This window comes from Sciurus carolinensis, chromosome 18 (genome assembly GCF_902686445.1).
Source record: "Sciurus carolinensis chromosome 18, mSciCar1.2, whole genome shotgun sequence".
NCBI classification, from domain to species: Eukaryota; Metazoa; Chordata; class Mammalia; order Rodentia; family Sciuridae; genus Sciurus; species Sciurus carolinensis.
The window spans coordinates 26,720,348-26,747,471 of NC_062230.1; the positions used below are offsets into that span (position 1 = coordinate 26,720,348).

General features: G+C 36.9%; 3 protein-coding genes across 6 annotated transcripts in view; 1 reads left to right on the plus strand and 2 right to left on the minus strand.

Moving 5' to 3' along the window:
- Rexo5 (RNA exonuclease 5) overlaps positions 1-19,675 on the minus strand; it is a 28,967-nt gene extending 9,292 nt beyond the window's left edge. The window contains exons 1-12 of one of the 2 annotated variants that reach the window (XM_047532883.1): positions 18,977-19,675; positions 18,650-18,791; positions 14,704-14,816; positions 13,589-13,715; positions 12,235-12,331; positions 8,850-8,993; positions 6,878-6,966; positions 5,666-5,781; positions 4,370-4,508; positions 4,124-4,218; positions 2,799-2,901; positions 219-319 (exon numbers count right to left, since the gene is read on the minus strand). In XM_047532883.1, coding sequence (XP_047388839.1) covers positions 219-319; positions 2,799-2,901; positions 4,124-4,218; positions 4,370-4,508; positions 5,666-5,781; positions 6,878-6,966; positions 8,850-8,993; positions 12,235-12,331; positions 13,589-13,715; positions 14,704-14,816; positions 18,650-18,787 — 1,262 coding nt within the window. In that variant the 5' untranslated portion in view covers positions 18,788-18,791; positions 18,977-19,675. Of the gene's footprint in view, positions 1-218; positions 320-2,798; positions 2,902-4,123; positions 4,219-4,369; positions 4,509-5,665; positions 5,782-6,877; positions 6,967-8,849; positions 8,994-12,234; positions 12,332-13,588; positions 13,716-14,703; positions 14,817-18,649; positions 18,792-18,890 lie in introns of both variants that reach the window. The other variant, XM_047532884.1, reaches the window with a different exon arrangement.
- Positions 18,971-26,197, plus strand: Eri2 (ERI1 exoribonuclease family member 2). 2 transcript variants are annotated; one of them, XM_047532886.1, is made up of 9 exons: positions 18,971-19,842; positions 20,536-20,603; positions 20,690-20,773; positions 21,240-21,367; positions 21,920-22,076; positions 23,065-23,165; positions 23,428-23,509; positions 24,125-24,213; positions 24,401-26,197. In XM_047532886.1, coding segments are annotated over exons 1-9 (2,052 nt in total). In that variant the 5' UTR covers positions 18,971-19,840; the 3' UTR covers positions 25,742-26,197. The 2 variants fall into 2 exon arrangements, with proteins under 2 accessions (XP_047388842.1, XP_047388841.1); XM_047532885.1 differs by having other exon boundaries at positions 18,971-19,281.
- The window catches only part of Acsm3 (acyl-CoA synthetase medium chain family member 3), a 36,507-nt gene continuing 33,917 nt past the window's right edge, over positions 24,535-27,124 (minus strand). The window contains exon 14 of one of the 2 annotated variants that reach the window (XM_047532888.1): positions 24,535-25,535. In XM_047532888.1, the coding sequence (XP_047388844.1) occupies positions 25,494-25,535 (42 nt within the window). In that variant the 3' untranslated portion in view covers positions 24,535-25,493. The other variant, XM_047532887.1, reaches the window with a different exon arrangement.

Below are 27,124 nucleotides of genomic sequence, written 5' to 3' on the forward strand. Positions count from 1 at the left end.
TTGTTTTTTTCTTAATATGGGCAATATCAAGGTGTAGAATGACTCTTTCAACCAAATTAACAAGTCTATCATCTCCTCCAGTGCTATTTAGTTCAATGTGCTAGCATCTTATTATTTTATAAAAATAGACACTCATTTTATACTAGCCCCTAGATTCAGAATATTCGAAATTATATTTTCCATTTGCCTCTGCTCTTGTTTAGAATTGGAAACATCACCTGTTTGGGTGCTGAACCACTTCTCTTGTATTTCTTGGATCTTGGCCTGCTGCTTGTAGTTCCTGGGGACTAGCTAGCCCCTCCAGATTGAGTTCAGCAATCTAGAAGAAAACAAAGTGGTGAAAATCATCTAATCTTGTGCAAAGCATATGATGTTAAAAGAAAACCAAAACCAACTCAAGGGTTACTCTGGTTCTTTAGACCATAGCTTTGCCATTGCCACAGTCCTGAGTTGGCTTCAATTGTTACCGGATGGTTTCTGACTGCAAAGTCAAGAATGGCAATCTGTTACCAGCCACCAATGTTAAATGAACACAGGAAAGAGCCAAGTAAGTCTGAGTAAAAAGGAGTATCACAATTTCGGCTCATTCTCATTCCAGACTTGGTCACGTAAAAGGTACTTCCCTGCAAACACGCACCTTTTGGAATTGATAAAATAATGGTTCTTATAGTAACAAAAAAAAAAAAAAAAAAAAAAAAAGACTTCTTTGTTTAATAGAAAACCATGAAAAGTCTATCCTAATTGTTTCTTCTTTTTCCATCAAGTGGGAGTCTACATGGCAAATGTGATACAGAAAAACATAATTAAAAAAAAATTAATGGCTGGAGTTGTGGCTTAGTGGCAGAGCGCTTGCCTAGCATATGCAAGGCACTGGGTTCAATCCTCAGCACCATAAATAGATAAATAAATAGTCCATTGCCAACTAAAAAAAAATACTAAAAAATAATAATTAAATTGTAGATTTAAAAAAAAGTTAAAAACATAGTACAGAGTTCACCTATACCTATGGCCATTTTTACCTATTAGTAATAAATTCATATGATGCATTTTGTCACAATTAATGAAATAATACTGGTACATTATTATTAACTGAAGTTCATGCTTTGTTTAAACTTCCTTAGTTTTTATCCAAGTAAAATAGAATTTTACCAGGAATCAAGCACATTATCCAAATGTGGTCTGAGAACCTGTAGGGTTTCAGAGACCCTTTGAGAATGAGTTCAATCTTGCTTTCTCCAAATGTACAACTCAACGGACTGAAAATAGAGGCAGATGTGAAAAGCAACCTATATTCTATCAAGTTAGAAATTAAAGAGATTTGCAAAATGTGTAAAACAGATATTTTTCCCACTAATTTTTTTGAAAATGCTACATTCCATAAATCATGCTAACATGTTTTTAATTTGATATTTTAAACAAAGATATTTTTCTCATACTTAATTTCTAATAATGGTAGGTGTTGACAGATATGACCCACACAAACAAGTTCTTTAAAGGTAAAGCAGTCTTTGAGATCAGCAAGTTCTTAGAATCCATGATGTAGTGGTTTAGGGAGGGACTGGCCCTCAAGTCAAATCTAGTCAATGGATATTATGCTGGATCACAGCTGGGCCCACTGCTAGCACACTGTGTATGGCTGCTTTGGTACTATAACAGCAAATTGATTAATTGTGACAGAGACAAAGTCTACAATATTTATTATCTGGCCTTTATGGAAAAAGTTAAATTCTGATGTAAAGCACAGACATGCTTTAAAAGCTGACAGTCCTGGTTTGAATTATGGCTCCACCTCTGGTTCACCAGCTCTCTGGAGGGACCCCAGATCAGTTATTTAGATTTTTAAAACTTCAAAATTTCCCTGTATGAAACTGGAATGATAAGCTATCTCACAGGGTATAATGTCTATAAGGCATTTTAGAACAGTACTTAAGAAGTAGTGAATGGTGACTGTTACATTTATGAGCACAAATAAGATCTTTTAGAATATCTTCATACCATAATGACAAAGAATACTATTAAGTTATTATTTTACATGGATTACAATTTATTGCATAAGTCACAATGGAAATTATCATGTAATGGTACATTCCAAAGGGTTAGAATGCACAAGAAACTATTCTCTTCAATGTCTCTCTTATGTGCTATTCTAATCTATATACACTGAACTGATGTTAAAACAATGGTATACCCCTCTTCATACTTGAAATCTATGACAGATTCATTTTGTAATTATTGGCATCAGTTACAATAGTCACTACCAGCAACATGGTGCTTAATATATTTCAAGACACTGTGCTAAAAGGTTCATACACAGTGTCTCATTTCCCTCATCAATATCCCAGAGAACTGTGTATTCCCAATTTACAAATTAGAAACAAGCTGTTTGGAGAAACTGTCTACATGATACAGCTAGAGTCTATATTTAAAAACAAGTAAGCACAACTTCAGAGCCGCATTATGCTAGTGATATGGGTCTTAATTCCAAATTCATGCTCAGCTCGCTCATATTAAAAAAAAAAAAAAAAAAAAAGATGAGCCTGTAATCCTGGAGATTCTGGAGGCTCAGGAAGGAGGATCGTGAATTCAAAGTCACCAATGGTGAAGTGTTAAGCAATTCAGTGAGACACTATCTCTAATTAAAACACAAAAAAAGGGTTGGGGATATGGCTCAGTGGTTGAGTTCAAACCCCAGTAGCCAGGGGGAAAAAAAAAAAAAGATGATGGTATATGAGTGTTTGATCCAGTCCCATAATTTTAAGAAAGGCAAACCACTGATCTAAAACACTAAACAAACTAACCTTCTTTGGGCCATACTTGAGGAAATACCGAGCCAATTCAAGGGCTGTTGCAGCATCTTCTGTGGCATCATGACCAGCTCTGTTTGAACACTGTATATCCTTCCTGGAAAGTCAAGATAAAATTGATATACCTGGAACATTTTATTCTGGCTAACTCTCAGGTCCTGAGAGAAGTGCTGGGGGTGCAAATTTGTTTCATGCCAAGCATACATCTGGACAAAAGGCTAAGCAACAGAATGTCTAAGCTACTCCTTGGTCAGTCCCTTTTCTCATTTCTTAGACAAAGCAAATGTTTATAAAGTCAATTTTTCAGAAACTTTTTAATTCACATTCAAGTGTCTATGTGTACTTTAGTCCTTTCTTGGGTTTTTACAAAACTTCAAAATACATGTATACTTATGCCTACAGTTATATTCAAAACTAATCCATATCATATCAATATCTTCCTCTGCAACACCATTTTACTCTAAGTTATTTCTTTTCTTTTTGTGGCACTGACTATTGTACTCAGGGGTACTCTACCACTAAGCTATATCCCCAGAACTTTTTATTTTGAGACAGGGCTAACCTCAAACTTGAGATACTCCTTCATACCAAGTTGCTGGAACTGTAGACATGAGCCACCATGCCTGACTTATGCTAGGTAATTTCTTAAGAAAGGTTTCCATATTAGAACAGATCCATCTTTTTTTTTTTAAACAAAATTTCATTATCACAGCCATAATTTAATCAGGCTTCTATGGTAATTCCAGTTTCTCCTTTTTTTTCCATATTTTTGAACCATGTTACAATGAACATCTTTCTACATGCATTTTGACTTACAGAATGTAATCAACACAGTTATGTTGTATTTTAAAAATCTGGCTAACTTTTCTGTTATTCCCTGTCTGGCTCTACCAATCAAGCCTCCTCAACTGTGAATGTAAACACTCTCCTCCTGTAATGTTTTCATTTCATAAGAAATGAGTTATTTCATTCGAAATGACAGCAGCTGGGGTGTGGTGGCACACACCTGTAATCCCAGTACTTGGGAGGCTAACACAGGAGGATTGTGATTTCAAAGTCAGCCTCAGCAACTTGGCGAGGCCTTAAGCAACTCAGAAAGACCTGTCTCTAAATAAAACATATAAAAGGGCTGGGGATGTTGCCTAGTGGTTAAGTGCCCCTGGGCTCAATCCCTGATACCAAAAGAGAAATGAATAATATTTAAAGTTAAAGGGAGGTCAGAGACCTTGAATTTTGTAATTCGGATACTATATCAGATACTATATGATAACTTGTGTGTAATTTATCAGGACAATGTTATAATAGGTAAATGAACATACCCCAAAATAGCTTTGGCTAAGAACTTTAGCTTAAATCTTCTGCCCTGCTCTCTGACATAAAGCAATGAAGTGTCAATAACATATGGATGTATCATCTGAGGAGGAAAGAGAATAGAATGAGTAGCATCTTTTGCTAAAGAAAAAAAAAACCATTGAGGTAGGGGTAGAAGAGCACAAGGCATTGATTTGATATAAACAGAGCATGCATTTATGGTAGACAAATGAAGTCTTAAATCAGATACGCACTTTCAATGCTCGGAGATCCTGATCTAGGGAATGGCCTACTAACACAGCATCAGGAGGCAGCAATGCTTTTAACTGCCTCTGCACATCTTTAAGTTTGGTTGTCACTGGGTTAAGAATCTTCTTTGTGATTCCAGAAAAGCTTTCAATAAAAGGATAGAAATGGACAGGTCAAAATATTAATAAGTTTTTCTCCCTGGAAAGTCTTTAAAAAGAATAAAAATTATTTTTAAGAAATGCTCAAGGTACAAAAAGTTGAAAATACAAATAAGCAGAGAAAATTAAAAGTAAGCCATAATTGCATCACCCAGAGATGATCATTTTGATAGTCATTCATAAATAGTTATTACAAAATGCAATCACAATGTATTACTGCTTTATAACATGATTTTGTCAGTTTCGATATATCATCAGTTTCACATTAATAAATCTGTTTGAGCACATCCTTTTAAATGGTTAAGAGTTGGGCTGGGGAGATAGCTCAGTTGGTAGAGTGCTTGCCGTGCAAGCCCAAGTCCCTGGGTTCAATCCACAGCACCACAAAAAAAAAAAAAAAAAAAAAAAAAAAAAAATCATAAATGGTTGAGTATTCCATTAAATGCATTGATTTATTTGAACTAATTTTCTACTTTTATATTCCCATAGTTTTATAATACTATAACCAACACGCTTATACATACATCTTTGATACAACAGAACAATCTACATAACTATCATGGTCTCTCTATGCCTAAGTAAGCAGATCTATAGGTATATATTAAAGGATGGAAAGAGTAATGTTTCACAGACTTTTCTTTGCCTAACTACTGGTGAGTACATTCTGAAATTACATGCTAATCTTTGGAGAAAGACAAAAATTCTGAGCTTCAACATCTTTCATAGAAAAGAAGTTAGTTTGTTTTATTATGAGGATAGATTAAGTAGTAAGGTCATCTGACAGCCAAATGATAGTTTTCAGATTTTCAGAGGGCTTACCAGAAAAAAAATTACCTCCAGTTGTTTGGCAGTTGCTAGATAATGAAGAGAATTGGGAATTCTGAGATAAGGAAGATAAAATTTTGCTGAATTAACATCCCAGTAATATTAGAGAATGAGAAGGGCAAAAACAATTAACTACATGTGAAATTTCAATATTAAAATATATAAAAGTTATATAGATAAATAAAATATTAAAATATAATATTGCATAAGGAGATAAAACCTAAGTAAACAGAAGCTATAAGCCTTTCCTGTTAAGTCTTATTCCATTCTATCTAGATCAATAGCTCTAGGAACATCTGGAATAAAAGTAAAAAATACCTGGTAACGTAGTCTACAATCTTGTCATCAGGTTTGACCAGTTCATCCATAAGACAGCAGCCTCCTTCAGCAACCAGTGAGATGCGTGTTAGTTCTCTCCCTCTCAATGTGAGGCACTGAAAGATCAGGGTGGTCAGGCTGCTGAACTATGAAAGTTATTGCTTCCTCTCATCCACACTGCTACTGCCACCTACTCTCTACTACCAGGGTCCCTGCAGCAGTGGCAAGATGTTCGTTTACTAGAGGATCCAGGATGAATGAAATTAAAGTTAGGCAGGTGGCTGAATGTTATACAGTACAGTACAATTCCTCTGGGAAATAATGTTCTCAAGGAAGATGAATGCCAACAATCATAACTGCAACTATCATTTATAGAAAGTATATATTTCCAGTATTGTGGAAAGTACCACTATTAGGTAATTTTGTATCATGTGTGATACCAGAGATTGAACTCAGGAGAACTTTTTACCACTGAGCTACATCCCCAGCATTTTGTTTTTGAGACAGTCTTGCTAAATTGCCCAGAATGGCCTCAAATTTGCAATTTTCCTGCCTCAGCCTCCTTAGATGCTAGCATTACAGGTGTGTCCCACTGTGCCTAGCTCAATACATAAGCACACTCTAACCTTATGAAGTAGCTTTTATTATCCCTTCTTCAAAGAGAGAGAATCTGAGGCTAAGAGAGGTTAGAGGACTTGTTCAAGGACATAGACACCAACAGGGAAGATAAGACTCACATCCTGATTATGTCAGACTCCAAAACATTACCAGTTAGCTACTCTACCAGGAATTACCATTTACTGAGTACTGAGAAATGATGCACTTTAAAAGGAGAGTTACTAAAATCAGGCAAAGCAAAACACAGCAGGTGATAAAGCAGGAAAACCCTACTTCTGATTTTCAGTGTGTAAAACTGAATCAAACCAATAGTAATTAAGGCAGAGTTTTTGTATCAACAACAAAATACTTGTTCAAATGATGGGAGTAAACCTCTAATAATGTGTGAAAACTGACTAAAAGCAACCAGCTGAAAAACTTACATATCTATTCTTCACAGATCCACATTTAAATAACTGAAAGGGCCTACTTTCAGTTATTTAAACTGAATACTGGAACAAATGCATTGGTTCACTAATATTGGACTCAAGAAATCATCTTACACTAACTTCCAGTTTCCAACATTCTAGCCGAAAAAACAAAAGTAATACTTACCATTTCACAGTCAAGCCCAAAGAGAGGACTGTTGTCTGTTATTGAACCATTACATTTGGTAGGTATAAAGTTTTCACAGTCAGGAGAACCTAGAAGGAAAAATAATAGGTACAATGATAGGTACAATGGCACACGCCTGTACTGCCAATGACTCAGAAGGCCGAGACAGGAGGATTCACAAGTTCAACACCATCCTCAGTAACTTAGCTAGACCCTGTTTCAAAATAAAAATAAAAAATAAAAAAAAAAAATAAACCAGGGTGGGGGGCAGTTGGAGCTTGCCTGGGAATGTAGCTCAGTGGTAAAGTGCTCATGGATTCAATCCCCAACATACACGCACACACACAAGACTAGAAACGGTAAACACCACTCTTAGATTCATCCAGGCAAACAAAATCAGAAATGTCATATTTGTTAGGAACCTTCTCTATGTTAGACATTTAAAACATAAAGACTACATAAGAGGGAATCTCTGTCCATAAGTTTTCCTCCATCCACTCACTTTTATATTCTGAGAGACTAATGTAGGCTGCTGTTACAGGTTATCCTGGGGCCTGGACTTCCTGATAGTTACCACATAACAACTTTTCTATTATTAGAAATAAAGCTAAATTGTGGCTATGTCCAAAGTCACTGAATTTTTTCCATGCAGGTACTAAGAAAATGAATAAAATATGCAAATAAGTGCATCCAGAATTTCTTTCCTAAATAAAGCAAGAGAAAATACACAAGATTCCACCACAGTGGACATCAAGGAACTGTGCAGCACACAAAGTTTAACATTCACTTTGTGCACCCCGCTACCAAAATCCACCCACGAGATTTCTCTGAAATCTCTACACAGGGGCTGGAGTTTTGGCTCAGTGGTAGAGCGCTTGCCTGGCATGCCTGGGTTCAATTCTCAACACTGCATATAAATAAAGATCCACTGACAACTAAAAAAAAGTACATAAAAAAAAAAGAAATCTCTACTCAGTCTTACCTGACTTGCAGTCCAAAAATTCCCTACAGAGGCTCATAGATAGGCTTAGGGTACCCGGCTGCATGTGTACCCTAAATCAATAACCAGATATACTTAGTTCAGTGGCCCAAAATATCTGTATCATGTAAGATTTCTAAAGCAATGAAGATAATTTCGAGATCTTGTTTGACAGAAAACAAAGGAAAGTACGAAAACTTTTGACTAGTTTCTATCTCTCAGAACTCTGAAACTGGGTGGGTTTGTGGCTCAGTGGTGGAGCACTTGCCCAGCACGTGGAGCACTGAGTTCGATTCTCAGCACCACATAAGAAATAAATAATAATAAATAAATAAAGGTTCATCTACCACTAAATACATACACACACACATATTTAAAAAAACAAAACAAAATTTCCAGCTGATGGCAATTAAAAGAAATCAAAATTCGGCTTGGTCCAGAAAAGGCAGCACCAAATCTGGGAGGCATTACACTTGCTACTATCTTGTATCTATACTATTAATGGCAATAATGGCAAAAATATTACTAATATTTTGAAGTATTTATGTACCAAACAACAAGCTATGCACCTTTTGTACACTAACTGACCTAATCCTATGTAACTGACCAAGACTCTGAGCCCTGACCTGCTCCACTTGTTAAGAAAATGAGGCATGGGATGGGAAGAGGATTAAAAGTATTGGAGAAATGTTAAAATGTTAAAGACATACTGAGAAGGAATGAAAGAAAATGGAAAGGGAAGGAATGAAAGGGAATACTTTTCTCACTAAATATTTCAATGTAATTTAATGTCACGTTCACACCCTATCTCAAATAATCACTTTACCAATCATAGTTTATATCCCCTTACTTTGGGAAATACTGCACTTCAAATATTTTCTCATAAAAGAAGATGGAATAAGTAAAAATAAGTCATTTGGAAAGTAAGTAGAAAAATAAACTTTCAGCAATAACTTAAAACTGTTAGCAACGTTAGATTAAGTCTAAGCCAACCTTGTAATGGAAAGTGAAATGTTTTCATTTCCTCCTTGGTCAGAAGGCATCGGATCATGCCCACTTTCTTAAAGCCATACTTTTGAATGATGGGGTCATTCTGCAGGTTGACGCTGGCTTTTGAATTGGCAGAAGGTAAAGAACCTGAAACAAGAAAGACAATTGAATGTATATTAGAATGTCTAAGAACCTCATAGGACATATCTCCTAACATTGTGTAGGTGTTTAAGACCCAGCCCCAACTTTGCGGGGGGGTTGCTATTTAATATAGTTATAAATCCCAAATGAAATATAAAACTAAAGGCTATAAAAGGAAAAGAAGGAAGAATATACTTCAGGCTCAAATGGTTCGTTAGGGTTCCAGAGAGGAAAAGATAAACTGAGTCCTACAGATAAAAGGCAGAATTTAAATACTGGTATGTTAGCCCTGTTATATTGCCTACCCATTTCTCATAGTCCATTTTAGCTAAATCTACTCCATCTCCTCAAGCAATCATCTACTATAGCTACCTACTCAAGCAGCACCAGCCTATTCCTCAATTATAAGCTGTCAGTTTTTGGGTTAAGGATATGAACCTGGTTGTACAGACTAATCAATGACCTGATATTTCTTATTGAGACATGTTTAAATGGGACAATAATTAGCTATGCTGATAGGACTGCCTATTGCCACAATTTTAACTAGAAAATAAAAATACCTGACCAATTATAAGACAAAAGAAAACATATACAGAAGTTAATGCTATGACAAGGATGGAGAGCAGCTCTTCAGTAGAGGAAGTTTGGTTCCTAGATGGCTTCCTTTAGTCCACATGTATCCCTCAAACAATATCCTCCGTGCTTAAGGTGGCCTGAATGGGTATCGGATCCTTGTGACCAAAACGCCAAAGTAGCATAAGAAGACATTCCAGATAAGGTATAAATGTCTAGAACTTAGCTTTGCAGTGAGTAGACCAATAGGGAAGAAAAAAAGGTCTGTATGAGAGTGGAGTGTAGGAAACAAGACTGAATGAAAATGATGAAAAGACCATCGCTTATGTGTGCCAGGTCCAAAGAGTTTGACCTTTGGTCCATCATCCAATAAGTAACGGGGAGCAATAGAAAGTTCCTGAGAAGGGAAGCAACATAAGAGTATTTGAAGAAAGATCAACCTTGGGTTGGGGTTGTGGTTCAGTGGTGGAGCACTTGCCTAGCACATGTGAGGCACTGGGTTCCATTCTCAGCACCACATTAAAAAAGAAATATTGAGGGGCTGGGGAGATAGCTCAGTCGGTAGAGTGCTTGCCTTGTAAGCACAAGGCCCTGAGTTCAATCCCCAGCACCCTAAAGAAAAAAAAAAAAGAAAGAAAGAAATATTGTGTCCATCAACAATTAGAAAAAAAAAATAAAAATAAAAAAGAAAGAAAAAGATCAACCTCAAATATTTGTGGAAAAATGCAGTAGAGACAAACTAGAATATGCTTTGCTGGAAAAAAAAAATTATGACTAGAGTCTGGAGTAAGATGGTAGAAGGGATGGGGAAATACGGAAATAAATACAAGAAAACTGGTACAGCATGGTGACAGAATAACTGTGACTCTGTATTACACACTCAGCACACTATAGATACCAACAAGCCCCAGTGAACAAAACCAACAAAATCTCCTATTGAATAAATTCTAGTGGAGAAGATGTATCAAATAAATATTAAATATTTAATAAATCGGGTGATAACAAATATGGAGTAAAGTAAAGTAGGGAACGGATGACAGGGATTAGTAGGGCATGAAAATGCTACTGCCATAAGGTCTCAGATAAAGTGACATCTGAATGGAGATTTAATTTATAGGAGCAAAGGGAATAAGTCATGCAGATGGCGGGGGAGGACAGGGAGTTAAAAAAATGTAAATTCTAAAATTCAAGACTGGTGTCTTCAAGAAGTGTACTAACAGGAGAGAAAACTTAAAAAGATGAGAGTCTGTTATCTGGGGATAAGAAAAAATATCCATCAACAATGTCCAGTAGGTAGATGATAATCCAAGATTGGAATCTGGCACATTAGATCTACAGATAAAAATACAGGAATCATCTATGGAAGACTAATAAGTAAACATGGGTAAAATGGATGAAGAGTCCAAAGAAAAGATGGAAGGAAGATCAGAGTGCTATGGACTATTTCTTGGGGACTTTCACATTTAGGGTGGCAAGATAAACCAAAATCTTTAAAAAGGACAAAGTAGCCACCATAACGCCTCTAACTCTTCAATGCCTACAGAATGAAATCCTAAGTACTGCACTCAAAATCTACAGTGCATTTATCTGCCTCTCCAGCTTCATCTCTTACCAATACTGTCTATTCCCCTCAGCATTCCCAGTTGTTATTCTTCTTCAATCATGTGAAATTTCTCTTTTGTAACTATGTTTTCTTTCACAAATCAGTATCTTTGAGCCTAAAATCTCATGATTGCTCATATAATTTATTTGAAGATATTTAAAATACAGTGTATGTTAATTCATACACAGCTTCAAATTAGATATGGGCATCTATTGGAAGGAGAGAAACAAAGGAAAGGTAGAAAATTAAAGATGTTGAGACACAGGAGATGTGAAGGAATCACTGGTTATTCTTCACCACTTTTTCATGTTCCCTCAGTGCAATTAAATAATATTTAACTATTTTTGAACATGAAAGATATCACTGAACAACATTTATCCTTACTGTCTATACGCTCTAATAAGTCCTATTCTACCACTCACCTCCACGCCCCCACAAAAAAGCTGAGTTAGCTATAACTTGCAAGCAAGATACAATCCACATCCTGAAAAACACAGATATCATGGATAATATATATCTTCAAGAAGCTCTAATTGCTGGGTCTATAGCTCTTGCAAGTATATTGCTAAAACTGGGACCATCTAAATCTCCCATTCATCACTGAGTAGTATTAGGAAGTGTTTCCTACATTAGTTAAAGGCAAAACCTCTATCTGTATGCTAGTTTGTATAAAGATCCAGTTACAGTTCAGAAATTATTCACGGTAATTCCTAAGAATCCAAAGTTACTGACATCCAGGTATCCTTGGCTAGTTCTGAGCCACGACCCTGACAGTGGTTCCAATGTATAACCTCCCTGGGTACCTGCCCATATTTTTCCAAAACAAAACAAAACAACAGTCTTCTGATTCAGCTAGTCAGAATTCAGTTTCTTTTTTTTTTTTTTTTTTTTTTTTTTTTTTTGGGTGCTAGGGATCGAACCCAGGGCCTTGTGCAAGCAAGGCAAGCACTCTACCAACTGAGCTATCTCCCCAGCCCTCAGTTTTGTTTCTTCAACAATAAACTTGACTGATAAACCTATGATGACCACATCTATAATGGGCACATCTGGAAACCAGAGTTGCAGTCATACCTTCAATGGTCTTGGGCAAATCTCCAGCTGTTTCTTTATTTTGTAGCCCAATAATATCAGCGAGAAAATTAGATGATGGAGGCGGCAAGCGGAATTTCTGAAATTAAAAGATGTTTTATAAAAAATTTGGAAGCAGTTGAAATACTGTGAAAGGTCTGGAATTTTATTGTTAGCTCAGTACTATGCAAGGTCTAGACCTTAACTGTTTGCATTGTAAAATAAAAACCATTTCCTTAATAGGAAGTAACTAGGTAAACAAAGCCAAATTTAATACTATTACCACCTCCTGGAAATTTTCTTTGCCTCTTTCATATGACACCTTGTAAAAAAGAACAAACATTATAGAAATGTACACCTTAGAGAAGTCCTTTTGTATTTTCAAGCACTTCCATATTTACTATTACAGTCAACAGCATGCTAGGTAGTCAGAAACAGATGATAAGAGCAAGACAAAGAGGTTGAGTTCTAGCCTCAGATTCACCTTCACCATTTTACAGCTATAACTTGGACATGTTACTCAGTTTCTTAGGGAAAAAAACAGAACATCTAAGATTATTGTATAATTTAAAATGATGGGGGCTGGGGCGATAGCTCAGCTGGTAGAGTGCTTGCCTTGCAAGCACAAGGCCCTGAGTTCGATCCCCAGTACCGCAAAAAAATAAATAAATAAAATGATGTATGTAGTATGATTAATATACAACTCACTATATAGGAAGTGCTCAGTAAATGGAAGCAAAAAAGAAAATGGAGACTCAGGGAGATTAAATGAGGGTTAATCAATTCAAATGCCTTCAGAAGTAAATGAATAAAAGAAGCCACTAGGGAATGGAAGAGGCCATGGGCAAATGGAGAACGTATGCCTCTTCTCAAGATGACAGCTGCTATTCAGTTCCAGATACCATTCCAGGGAGCCCCAATCTTATGATTTTTAAAAAAGAGGTAGAAAAACACAGATTTTATGTATACTTTATAGTTTCTGAAAATATATCGCAAATTAAATAGGACAGTATCAGGGGCTGGGGATATAGCTCAGTTGGTAGAGTGCTTGCCTAGCCTGCACAAGGCCCTGCGTTCAATCCCCAGGACCACCCAAACAAAACAAAAACAACAAACAAACAAACAAAACAAGGCAACAAACAGGACAGTATCAATCTGGAAGCTATAGACCATAATTTGTAAATAAGTGTTCTGCCTCGGTTACCAAAGAAAATCTAAGAGAAATCTAATACCAACATGAGGCCTCTTACGTTCTACAACCCCTGCCATTTGTTTTGTGGTCATGAGGCACAAATACATGCACTAGGAATGAGATGACCTAAGTCACCCCCTCTAATACAAAATTTTCTTAACTTACATGTTTGAAAGCTTTTCGGAGAAAACCAAACTCCAAGTAGAACCTATAGAAATGTAGCTGACTCATTCCTTGAAGTATAAAAACCACTACGCTGTTCAGGTGGTTTTGATGAAAAAGCTGGCACCACCTATTAAAAAAATCAAAACAAAACAGCCCTGAGTGATGCCCTAAGTCAGATACAGGTACAGAAGGAAAGCATGGAAAAATAAAACAGGGATAGCTAATGGACTTTTTTATCACACAATGATTTCCTGGAATTGGAAGTCATTACTACAGAGAACTCCAAGATCTCAAGACAAATATTTTTTGCACTCAAATCAAGTAAAATACCAAAGGAAATGCAATGCTTTAAATTCACTATCCCATTAAGATTTGCTTTAAATCAGAACATAGTTCATTTTACAAAGACTCATCCCCAAGATCCCCAACCTACTTGCAGCCCTTCTTAGCCAAGAAATCAAATGACTGGCATCTAGAAATTCAATTTTAGATAAACTGACAAACTTATAGTAACGTTGATAAGGAATGTGGCTTTTGAAATATCTGGCCAATTCACAAAAACCTCCCTGAGAGAAATGTGGGTATTTGAAAATCTCTTTATTGGTACAAACAAAAACGATTTTCACAAGATTAAAACATAAGATAATAATTTTTGTTAAATAATAATGGCATTGACAATATTGGAATAGCAAAATTCTCTCTTTGCCCTTTATTCATAAGAGGAAGGAAATTACTGACTGGAATTACTAACATGTCATCATGTTATTTCAGTGGGTCAACACTATGGGGAAAAAAACTAAAATATCTAAGGGAAGCCGGTCAGATGGGACACTGGAACATATACACCCCATCTAAAGAGGAAGACTACTACTCAGTTTTGACAAATACTTGCCAAATGGGGAGACAGGGACAGTTTCCAGATTTTTTAGTTTTTTTGAAGACATCAAAAATCTTGATTTTTTTTTATAGAAATTTCCAAATTTAATGGCTGTTGGCAGCCATTACTAAAAAAGTAAAATTAGACCCACTGAATGACAGATGTTGGTAAGGCAGACATGGCCCTCTAGACACTAGTTTGAAAACTTTGGTCCATACATACTAAGTTCATCTCATACCTCGGTTTAGGAACGTTGGATTTACCCAAAACTGCATACTTCAGCAATTCACAAAGCTGGCCATGGGTTACTTCACAGTTTTCAGCAAATAAAATGGTAGATAAGCGGGCCCTCTGTAAAAATAAATCAGGGCATGGCAAACCATGATTATTAAGAATGGCAAAGCAAAGCAAATTATTCTAGTTTCTGATTACTTTTACAATCATAACTAAGGATTCTGATTAATTGAAAATAAAGGCCTAAAACAACAAGCTGTGATACTATTAGGATATTTAATAAACATTGATATAGAACCTGAATTATCCTTGATTATGTGCTAGAAATTGTAGGATAAATAAAATATGCTTCATGCTCTCAAAAAGTCCATCCACTAGAAAAAAAAAAAGTGACAGGTAATTACAACACAGTGTGAGTAAACATTATCAGAAACATAAGGGAGCAAAAAGGTCTTGGAGATCAGAGTTTGGGAGACAGTTTCAGTGACAGGACAGCACTGGGGCTGGGCCTTGTAAATAAAGTGACTTGTCGGGTTGGAAAGGACATTGTGTCCAGACACGTAGTGTGGTTTAACTGGAGCCAAGACCACATGTTGCACAGTTGTGGCAAAGTGAGGGAAAGGACACAGGAACTAGGTCATACATCAATGTAGTCTAAGCTAAGGAGTCAGCCAACAAGAAGTTCAATGAGTCTCCCACCTCTTAAGAAAACTGCACTTACACCTGGTTATCAAAGTAGTTTGTGTTTGTTATTAAAGACTCAGAACATAGAGATAAGTAACAGATAATAGATACACAATAGATAAATATAAAAGCCACCTGTACAACTCAGAGATAATTACCACTTTCATTTTTTATTTTTTAAGAGTGTAGGGGTTAGGAGCTCAAATCCTAGGAGTCACACTACTAGAGTTCAAATATTCTATTATCTTGGAGAAGTGTCTTAACTTTCCTGACTTACTTTTCTTACTTATACAGTGACTATAATTCTATCTCATGAAATTGCTAATGCCACATATTAAGTCTAGGACATAAGTACTCAGTGAACAACAGATAGTATTATGGCTAATTTTCTCCCATGACCTTAAACAAATATTGAGCATTTGCTATTAGCCAGATACAGTTCTGAGCTCCTAACATGTGTTAAATCATTGAACTCTCTTTAAGTACTACACTTCTCATTTTACAATAAAGAAACAAGCAGGTAATAGAACAACTGGAATGCAGACAAGACCCAAGTTCTATTCATCTCTTTACTATGCACCGCCAAACTTATGTGAAATTCTTTCCCTGCCAGTTAAATATAACATCAATTTTAGTACATAAATAGCTCATTATCTAAATATCCCTAACAATTATAATCTATTTGAAAAAAATTCCCTCTTGATGACACTTATCTAATCATTTCAAGATAAATTCCTAGTCAAAATGAGCAAGTATATTTTAATCTTTAGATAAAATTGCTAACCACAAATGTATGAGATTTTAAGGTGGGACTAAGCAAGACAGGGGTCTATAGGGCAGTGAAGAGTCTCAGTAGGGTAAGAAGGGTGCCCTGGAGGCACTGCAGTCCAGGACTACAAGGAGAACCTCAACATATCATCGTAGAGGGTATCACAGCATGAGATATCAAAGCCTGAGCAACATGACAAGCCACCTGCATAGAGGGAACATGAGACCTGGCATTAGATAGCAGAAACTCTCAGGTAAGGAGGATATCGATGCTTAGGGACAGTAGTGACCTGTTCCAAGATTTAGAGCCTGACCAGGGTGAGGATGAATGAGAGAGATAACGGTAACAGTCTGTCCCAGGAGTGAAAGGGTGTGCCAAATGTGACCTGATATGATACATCCCAGCCAGGGTGAGGAGGATGTGGGGATGGGAGGTGGTGGCAGTGATAGGGAAACAATCATAAACATGGAAGATAATGAAATCAGGCTTCTCACTTTTAGAGAAGCAGCTCACAAATGTGAAAAGGAAGGAAATAAAATGAACCCTGTAACCCTGTAAATGAATCCCACTATAGAGATACTGACATGAGTTCATAGTTTTCGATATGTATGGACACAGGAAAATATTTAAATGTAAACTGTTCAGGTGTGTTTATGTATATTTACATTCAAATACACATACATAACTTTAGCTCCATCTTTTAGGGGTAGTGACATCCCAATAGCAATTAGCACATCTAGCACCCAGATCTCATGTTTCTAAATTGCCTTTTTCCACTAAAACAAAAACAAAAACAAAAACAGATATTCTAGGAGAAAAGGCTGATTCCAGGGCTGGATTGGAAAAAGACATCTTTTTGTGCCAGAAGTAATGAAATGCTAAAAGAATGATGGAAGCATGCCAAAATGATATATAAGCATCAAAATAAATACAGAACAGTAGAACCCATTGAACAAAATAGATATCCGTGAGTTTACACTTTTTAGCAGATACTAAGTAATTAAGGTTAATAAGACCAATAAAAGGGATTAATCAGAATCATGTATCAACTGCAAGGGAACAGGCATCACTTCTGATACCCCAAGATGCATGAACTTAATCTAATCATTGAAGAAGTGACCAAATGTAACTTAAGTGGCATTCTACAAAATAAGTTGTCCAGAATTCTTCAAAAGCAGTAAGTCATGAAAGTCAAGGAAAGAACTGAGGAATTGTTTGAAGGAGACAGATCAACAGAACAACAACTAGACAGACTTGGGGTCTGCGGGGTAGGTAGCAGCAACATATTCAAGTTAATTTCCTGATTTTGACAATTACATAGTAATTATGTAGACCTCTTTGTAGGACATACATAAAATTACCTGGAGAAGTGGGGAGTGAAGGGTTATGGAAAATAATATCCCTATAAGACAGCTTCCCAAGAAAAATGGAGGGAAGGTGTGGTTCAGGAGAAAGGAGGGGAAGTTGGCCAAACATTAAACCTCTCCCATTGATAACAATGGGCCCTGGGGAAAGGGGCCGATATGGAATGCTGGGTCCTAAACCTTGACCTTCCTCCAGGGCAAATTAGTCCTCAACTGGGAGCATAGTCTAACAATGGGCAAGATTTGAGTACTCATCCCTCAGGGTCTGGTTTTAACCTGAACTAGCCCGAGGGTCAAATCAGCACGTGCATGATTTCCAATGATTACATCATGCTCATTGTACCCTATAAAACCAAAATCCCTTCTGTAACTTTCAGAGTCTGGAAGGTTCCCTGAATCAATTGAGGTCTACTTCCTGTCTTTTTGCACTTACAGGGAGAAAAAGAGTATAGTGTCAGCAACTATTTAAGTGTTGCCTGCAGGAAGTTTTTTGGAACTGTTTTTGCAACTTTTCTGTTAAAAGTTTGAGATTGTTTTAAAATACGAGATTTTCAACATCTTTACATTTCTTATCACATTAACCTTCATTGTTTTCCCTCATCTTAAAAAAGTTGCAATCCTACTTTGATAAAAATGTTCGTGGCTGAATTCTTTCAAATGTACCACTTAACTTATTTTCTATTATCTTCTGTGTTCATACCAGAACGGTAGGTCCTTCATTTTTTCACTGATGTACCCCAAGTGCCCAGGTTAGAGCCCCAGCAGATAATAAAAACCTGATGAATGACTCTCAATAAACGTTAGGGATGTTGATCGTCCCTATTACTCCCCCACTAGAATGCAAACTGCACGAGGCCAGGAAATTCCATGTTTCTGTGCACGAGGCTACTCCCAGAACTTAAGACTCCTGAAGACTTCAATGAATACCTGCAGAAGGAACCTACGTTTTGTGGGCCAGGCACTACTCCGGCTTTTAAGAACAGCAGCCCCGAAGCAGAAAAACATGACAATACCATTCTCACTGTACGGATCGCAGAGCAGATTCGGCGAAGGCAATGGGAGGGTGAGGCTGAGTCCCGCGCGGGACTCCAGAGGAGGCTGGGGTGAGGGTCTGTGGGATCCCCTTTGCTCACCTTGGCCTCGGGCTGCCTGTCCTCGAGATCCCAACGGGCTCTCCTCACTCCGGGTGCCCTAATCAGCCTGTTGGGGACCCGTCTCCTCTTCCTGCCCTTCCTGGGGAGCCTCCCGGTCTTCTCCTGCTCTGGCTCCATGAGTCTGTGGGGAAAGACCAGCTAGAGGTGAGAAACTCCGACGACCAGACCCGCTGGGCCTCGACGGCTCGAAAGCTCCCTCGGAGGCGCCCGCACTCCCCACCTTTCGGCGTTTTCCCCGCCCTAGGAAGCCAGGGTGCCAAGGCGCCTCCCCTTCCCGCCGACGCGCCCGCTGCCTCGTGCACCAACCGTCCGCGTCCGAGGCCGGATTCCAAACGGCTCCGCAACGACGCCACCGCCGCCGGCCCGCCGGCCGAGAGGGCGCTCCCTGGCGGCTTCTCCGCCTGAAACCACTCTCCACGCCGCTGAGTCTCGGAAACGCCGGAGAGAAGCGCCGAAGTGAGCGCAAGGCACCGCCGCCGCCTCTGCCACCGCGACCGACACAGCCGCGCGGGACGTTTGAACGGACCGGAAGTGGGCGTGGCCGGACTTCCGGCAGTTGGATGTGGGAGAACCGGGAGTGTCGGGGGAATGGCGACCAAGCGGTTGGCGCGGTATGCGAGTGGGTTCTCGGCGACGCGGGGGAGGGGTGGTCGCTCTGGGTCCGGCGCAGGCGTCCCCGGCAGCGCGGCGCAGGCGGCGTCTTAGCTGGCGGCCTCCATTTTCCGCGTTCTCGGCGTCTGGGACCTGCACTCTCGGAAAAGCTGCTGCCTGAACCTGGGTCTCGAGCCCCAGGCTGCGCTCTGCAGGGCGGGAAGGAGCCCGAGGAGCCCCGGCTTCTCGTCGTCCTGGCCTGGCCCTGGGAAAGAACGGGACGCGACAGCGCCGTAGCTTGTTGGGAGGTCCCAGGCAGGCGCCACTGCATCAAGCCGTTAGCCGCACCACTTCAAATGATCCAGTTCATAAGATGAACCGTTGTGACCTTTTCTGATTCCTGGATAGGCTGGCTTTGAACTTGTGATCCTCCTGCCTCAGCTTCCCGATCCGCTGGGATTATAGACATGCACCATCACGCCGGGCCAAAACTGTCCTTTGACAAATTATCCATTTTTCTCATCAGTGTGGGTAGCAAAAATGTCTGCCTCCTAGAATGTTTGACTAAATGAGTTCACCATGTAAGTTTCGTACCTGCTGTGTAGTAAGCAGTCAGCAAATGCTAGTTATTAATTATTCCCAAATTCCTGCACTTCCCTCATACCTCTTAGCAGCAGCAACAAACAAACATATCACTGCGACAGGTAAAACCCTACCTGCTTATCAGTTTGTCTCACCTGTACTTGAGACCTCAGAAAATCTTCCCTTTGGATGCCAGCATATGGCCTTTGGGGGAACTCTTTATTATGAATTACCTTCCAATAGTTTGATTATTTCTTTACCCAGTTTTGTTAAATTCCTGAAGATAAGACCATGGCCTGTGTTCTTATTTTCTCAGAACTGTGCTATATACATAGCAAGGACTTGAAAAATGAAAAAAAAAAAAAAATGCAGAGACAAAAATAACTCAAGCTCTTCAGTGTGTCTGTACTCCTTACAATCATGAGTTCCCCAGTGTTACTATAAAATACAGGGAGCAGATAAAGTTAGCCTGTTTGCAAATATGTACTTGAGGCCTATGCAGGTCAGATGACTTCTAAAATCAGAAGAGCATGACAGTACAAGAACCCAGGTTTTTTCCTCCAAAGTCTAGTTCAGTTTCTTTTCAATCACAACACATGAAACCATTTGCACAGTACCGTTAGTTTTATACCCTCTTTACACAGAAGTGTGAATGGGTTCGTTGATCTTATTGGGTTGTTTTACATTTTTAGGCAGCTTGGATTAATTAGGAGAAAGTCAATTGCACCAGCAAATGAGAATCTAGGAAGAAGAAAATCCAGTAAGTAGTGTGCTTAGTTTCTTTACATTTTGTAGCCTTGTACTTTCAGCACTGGTAAAACATAAGAACACTCTGATCTTTTGCAGAGCAGTTGTATGACTACTTAATTGTGATTGATTTTGAATCCACCTGCTGGAATGATGGGAAACACCACAATAGCCAGGAAATAAGTAAGTGTGGAATTGCAATCACCAAATTTAGCACCAGGGGAGTCATTTTAAAGTTTATACATATAAACCAGCCAATAGTTTAAGGAAACAGATGGCCTATGAATTGGTAGTTTAATATAAACCTGTCTTTATTAAAAAAGAACAAAATCCCAAATACCTAAATGTGTCATTGTGTAAAATAATTGTTTTAGGATCACATACAAAACCTCAATTGCATAGAAACTGAAACAAAACCTTTGCAAAAAAGGGGTATATGTAATTGTAGAAATACAAATAGGTGCATGTGATATCAATATTTTTATTAATGGCTTATTGTTACTTTATATCATACTCCTTTTGTCTTTTAATATGCTTTTATTGAAATGTTTAGTAATGCTATTGTGACAATATATGTTTAATTTAGAATGACTATAGCATTGTTAAAAATCATATATTCAAGTGTTGGTTGATGATTCTTCTCATTTAGTTGAATTTCCAGCAGTATTGATGAACACATCAACTGGAGAGATTGAATGTGAATTCCATACTTACGTTCAACCTCAAGAACATCCAATTCTTTCTGAATTTTGCATGGAACTGACGGGCATAAAACAGGTATGATGCAAATTTTAAAATTCAGAAATCAGTTTCAGAAAAAAAATAAAAGTTATATGCCATTTAGAATTTTATGTATTCAGTGTTAGGAAAAGTAATGTCCTCTTCAAAAGTTCATTGGAATCTTTAAAATTAGAATTGTGTTATAAACATGTCTATCAAGTCTGGATATACAACTCAGTGGTAGAGCACTTGCAGGGCATGTGGAAGCCCTGGGTTTCAATCCCCAGTGTTGGAGGGAAAAAACAAAGAAGAAGAAGAAATATATTTATCTAGTGGAAATTAAGGGACTCAAATTTATGTTTTTATCTCTGTCAGTCTGGATTTAATGATTATATTTCTGTGCAATTTTAGATTTATCAACCCAATTCTTCTTACCTTGGTGAGTTTTAATCATTAGAGAACTCCTGTGTATCTTAACATCTTTTCACTGGATAAACTCTTTGCCAGTTAGAACCTCTTTGATATATCCTCTCACAGTGTATAATTATAATGCATGCTTGATAATTATGGAATTTGATTGTTGAACTCAGATTTTGTTGCTCTAATCAGGCTCAAGTTGATGAAGGAGCCCCTCTGAAAATCTGCTTGTCTCAGTTCTGTAAATGGATTCATAAGATTCAACAAGAGAAGAAAATTATGTTTGCTACTGGGATTTCAGAACCTTCTACTTCTGCAGCAAAATTATGTGCATTTGTTACTTGGTCAGGTAAAAAAAAACCAAAAAAACTGAGTTATGCCTATCAATCACAAATGGGTAGCATTACAACAATGTAATTCTTTATTTCTAGTTTTCTACTTAATAATCTAGAATTATATTTCTTAATCCGGACCAGGAAAAGAAATTCAAGTGCCTAACATATGTTAACCAAGAAAAGTAAATTTGTTCATATCTTTAATGTTATGATACTGGGATACCTTAAAAATGTAAGCATTAGCTTTTAGAATCTTGCAAGATGTTCCTTTGTTCTACTGAATTCAGACAATGATGATTCAGTGAAAACTTACCACGGTATTTTCTATAGTCTTGAATAAAAAGTCATTCAGCTCGCATTCATTGCTTTTATGCATTGATCCTTACTAACATAGACATCAAGAAAAAAATGAACCATTTAACATAGGTCTTTTGTATGACCATGATATGTTAATCAATTACTAATTGCCATTAATTGTCATTGATAGCAGTACAGTACCCTTGATAACAAATTAATAGTCATTTTTGTATTCAATTTGCTATAAAATATTTGGTTTTTCAATTACATTAACATTTTCCTAGAATATAGAAAATATGGCCTTTGGAATTTAACATTTTATTCTTGTTTCTGAAACAGAGTTTTATTGGGTGTTTAAAAAATCATTTTGAAATTTAGTTATCAGTGTGATTTCTCTTTCTAAAAATTTTTTAGTTGTAGATGGACACAATACCTTTTTTATTCATTTTTATGTTGTGCTGAGAATCAAACTCACTGCCTCACACGTGCTAGGCAAGCCCTCCACCAATGAGCCATATCCCCAGCCCCTCAATGTAATTTCTTAACAGTAAGTTGTGTAAAGTAATAAAAAGCATACATGTGGATTATTAGTTATTAGCAGAGCAATTAAATCTTACTATTCTATTTTATATCATCTTCCATATTTATTTGTAAGTGGAAGAAATGTTGACATAACTTTGTTCTATTTTAATTTACTTAATACAGACTGGGACTTGGGGGTTTGCCTAGAGTATGAGTGTAAAAGAAAACAACTGTTAAAACCCATGTTTTTAAATTCCTGGATTGATCTCAGAGCAACTTACAAGGTAAGGGTCAAAGGTAGGGGCATGTTCATTTTCCTTCTATTGAAAAATAATTTGTATTTTATCCCATGCAGGGGAATTTTCTCTGGGAATGTTTATATAAATATGACTTTAAAAACTTTTTAAAATATTTAAATCAGGACAATAGAAATAAGCTAATTCCGAATCCAGGAGAACTAAAATTATGAAAAGTGGTTAATATATTGCCTTTCAAATAGTAATAATATTTTTGGCCATTTTTTTTTTTTTTTTTTTTTTTGATTAGCTTTTCTATAGAAGAAAGCCAAAAGGACTAAGCGGTGCCTTGCAGGAAGTGGGAATAGAGTTCTCAGGACGAGAACATTCTGGTTCGTATAAATTGCAAATCATTTTTTTATGTAACTCAGTTAACTTTTCTAAGAATTCTAATGTAAACTTCATTTTTTGGTAATGCCATTAATAGTGAATATTCTACGTTAGATTAATTGTTCCTAATCTACATAATTCAAATTGTTTCTGGTTTTGGAATTACCAATTTCATGAACTATTTAATGTAAAGATTGCCATCTGGTGATTTTCTAGTTACTAAAAAGAATGAAAGAATTAATTAGCCAAATCAAATGGTGATTAAACATGTACCCAAGTGATATAGTAGATCAAGAAACTGAATCAAAAAAAAAAAAAAAAAAAAAAAAACTGAATCAGGCTATTTGATTATTCACAAATCCTGGTCCCTATAGAATGCTGGTCACATTTTTAGAAACTGAAACAAATTTTTACTTCTTCCTCTGTAAATTTATGAGATCTTCTATTTCATTGATAATGTGGCCACAGCTTTCCACAAGACCAGTTTATTATGATTCAAATGAGTAGGTGAACATAAAGCTAATAGTACGCCCCAGTATTTATTTGAGTGGTAATTTTTTTTCTTTTTGCTGTTATTTATACTACTACTGAATTCAGTGTTTGATATGTTTCCTCAGGGTTGGATGATTCTCGTAATACTGCTCTTCTTGCTTGGAAAATGATCAGAGATGGTTGTCTAATGAAAATTACAAGGTCCTTCAACAAGGTTAGTGGTATTTTCCCTTTTCTGTTATCTCAAACTCCAGAGTACTTATAGGTTCACTGAAAAGTGAATTTCATATGTGTGATCATTTATAAACAGGTGACATTTTTCTTTTTTGTCATATCACATAATTTCTGCTGAAGAAATTGCAGAATTTCTAAAGCTTTTGGATTTGTCTGTGGAATCATAGGTTCTCACAAAGAAGAACCCCAACATTCTGGCCAGAAATTTGAATACAAATCAAGAAGAAGAAACATCTGCCTGCAACATTAGCATACAGGGTCCCAACATACATGATAAAGAGCTTAAAAATGAAATAAGTGCTCGTGAAAAAGTTCAAACAAGTTCAGTTTATGTGAATTCCCCTATAATGGTACAGCAGGATCAGTTACAACTAAAAAACAATATAAAAGCCGGTCTTCACAATGTCAAAAGTTGCTTATCTGTTTTTACTACAAAGCCCTCTACATCTTTGGGACAGTTGCAATTTCCCAGCTTAAATTCGCCTGTCTATATGCAGAAGCAAAGAAACAATGAACATCTTGCAGTCAATGCCAAATCTAAGCCTTCAACGTTTAATTCAGAATTGGTACTTGTTTCTACTACCATTCCTTCTGTTAATCATGTTTCTGATGTGGAAATGAGTTCTACTCTTGACTGTTTGCCTATGTTGGCTGAATGGGAAGACATAGTTTTACTGCCAGCATCTCAATCTGAGGAAAATACAGATTGTATACTTCCTATTAGTGACACGAACGTAGAGACTTCACTTAATTCTGGAGAAAGATTAATGGTATTAAAAGAATCAGAAATGCTGAGTCATGAGAATTTTGGCAGCATCAAGGAAACTTTTCAGGAATTGGAGACCACTCAGTCCATTGTGTATAAGAGTCCTCACACTACTATTTATAATGTAAAAGAAGCTAAATATCCAGGTTCAGACGAGTCAGCCTTTAAATTGCCTGAACGCAAATTATGTGCCTTTAGCAGTGTTAATGCCAATGCAGCTCGTTCTTCAGTTTTGGGGAAATATCCTCTTTCTTTAGGTGGCACTAAAAGGAATTCATCTAATCCCCCAGTATTCCCCCCAGCAAAAAAACAGATCTTCACTATTCATGAAGAAAGGCCAGCATCATCTGATTGCTCCCCAGGAAGAAGTTCTTGTCAGAAGGTTCTCCCCCCTGTATTAACTTCTGCAGTGAATCTACAAGAGCCTTGGAAGAGTGGGAAAATGACACCTCCCTTATGCAAGTGTGGCCGAAGATCTAAGAGGCTTGTTGTTTCTAACAATGGACCAAACCACGGGAGAGTCTTCTATTGTTGCCCTATTGGAAAATACCAAGAAAACAGAAAGTGTTGTGGTTATTTTAAATGGGAACAAACACTTCAAAAGGAAAAAGCCAACAGCCTAGTTCTGTCTCATTCCACAGGGGGACTCACTTTGAGTTCTCCAGTAACAAGCCATGTTCGTGACAATAATTGTTTTCCTATTAAAAATTCTTTGAGACTCAGACCTTCAATGAGGAATTGATAAACTTTCTTTGTAGTTAAGCTGTTTTTACTTTTAGGACAGCTTTTTTGTGACTTTTAGTGCAGGAAAGATAAAGTATAGGGCTACAAGTTTTGGAGACTTAGCATATCGGAATTATGTAGGCTGTACTGGAGCAGTTACACACACAAAGAGAAAATATATTTCATAACCTTTTATTCACCATTTGCTTAACAATTGTCTCCTAATTATTCCTAATTATCTCCTAATGACTCCTAATTATTCCTTAAATTTCCACACATGAACATTCTGATACTATCTTACACAATTTTATTCATATCTCACATATTAATGTTCACTGAGTTTCATACTTCCTATTTTATAGGGGACTGGTTATGTAGCTCAGTTGGTAGAGTGCCTGCCTCGCATGCACAAGGCCCTGGGTTCAATCCCCAGCACCACAAAAAAAAAAAAAAAATTTATAAATTTATTTCTTACGCTAAATATAATAAGCAATAATAGTACATGATGTCCATTTTTGTAGTTAGATCTTGAAACAAATTAGAAGCTATTAAATTATTTAAATAAAATATGACTAATAAAAATCCCTAGTCTATTTTCAGGTAGATACTTTGAGAATTATGATAATCTCCTCACTGATATTTTTTACTTTTAAAAAATTGTAAGTTGTTTAGTTTTGTTCAAGCCTTAAAGATTGGTTCTAATTTGTATATTCATATACTGGAATTATTTAACTAAGGCTTAAAAACCCATGGGGCAGAGATTTGATCGATTGATAGAAACTGCTTCTAAACCAGACATTTAAGAATTCTGTGGACTGGGTATATAGCTCAGTGGTAGAGCACTTGTCTGGCATGTGTTACTCTGGGTTTGACCCCTAGTACTACAAAAAAGAAGTATCAAAATAATTCCTGAGCAATTGATGACATTCTTTTTATGTTGCCAAATTATAGAAACATTGACACTAGTACATAGGAATCTATTGAATATTTAATTTAAAATTCAGCCTCTGATGTTATAATTACAAAATATTTTAAATCAATAGTTTATAAGAATACTGTCACATTTTTTAAAATCCCCTCTTCCTAAATTTGTGGTTTCTACAGATTTATAGACACCATGTTTGTTTTATATGTACTGTGATAATGGAATGAATTTAAATTGTTTTCCATTCTTTCTTCCTCAGTTCATTTCTTTTTATCTTCCCACTAATAGTCTTTGGCAGCTCTTGAATAAATTCTACCTGTAGGTATCAAGGAGAAGAAAATTAGTCCAGAAATTTTCATCTTTAGACAAAGTGATTTATGTAGTAGTTCTATTATGAATTCTAAATGAAAAAATTAGGGCACCTGTTGTAGGTTTTTAGTAACCAAAAAGGGAAGGGAGTATTGTTGAGGAGAGTTT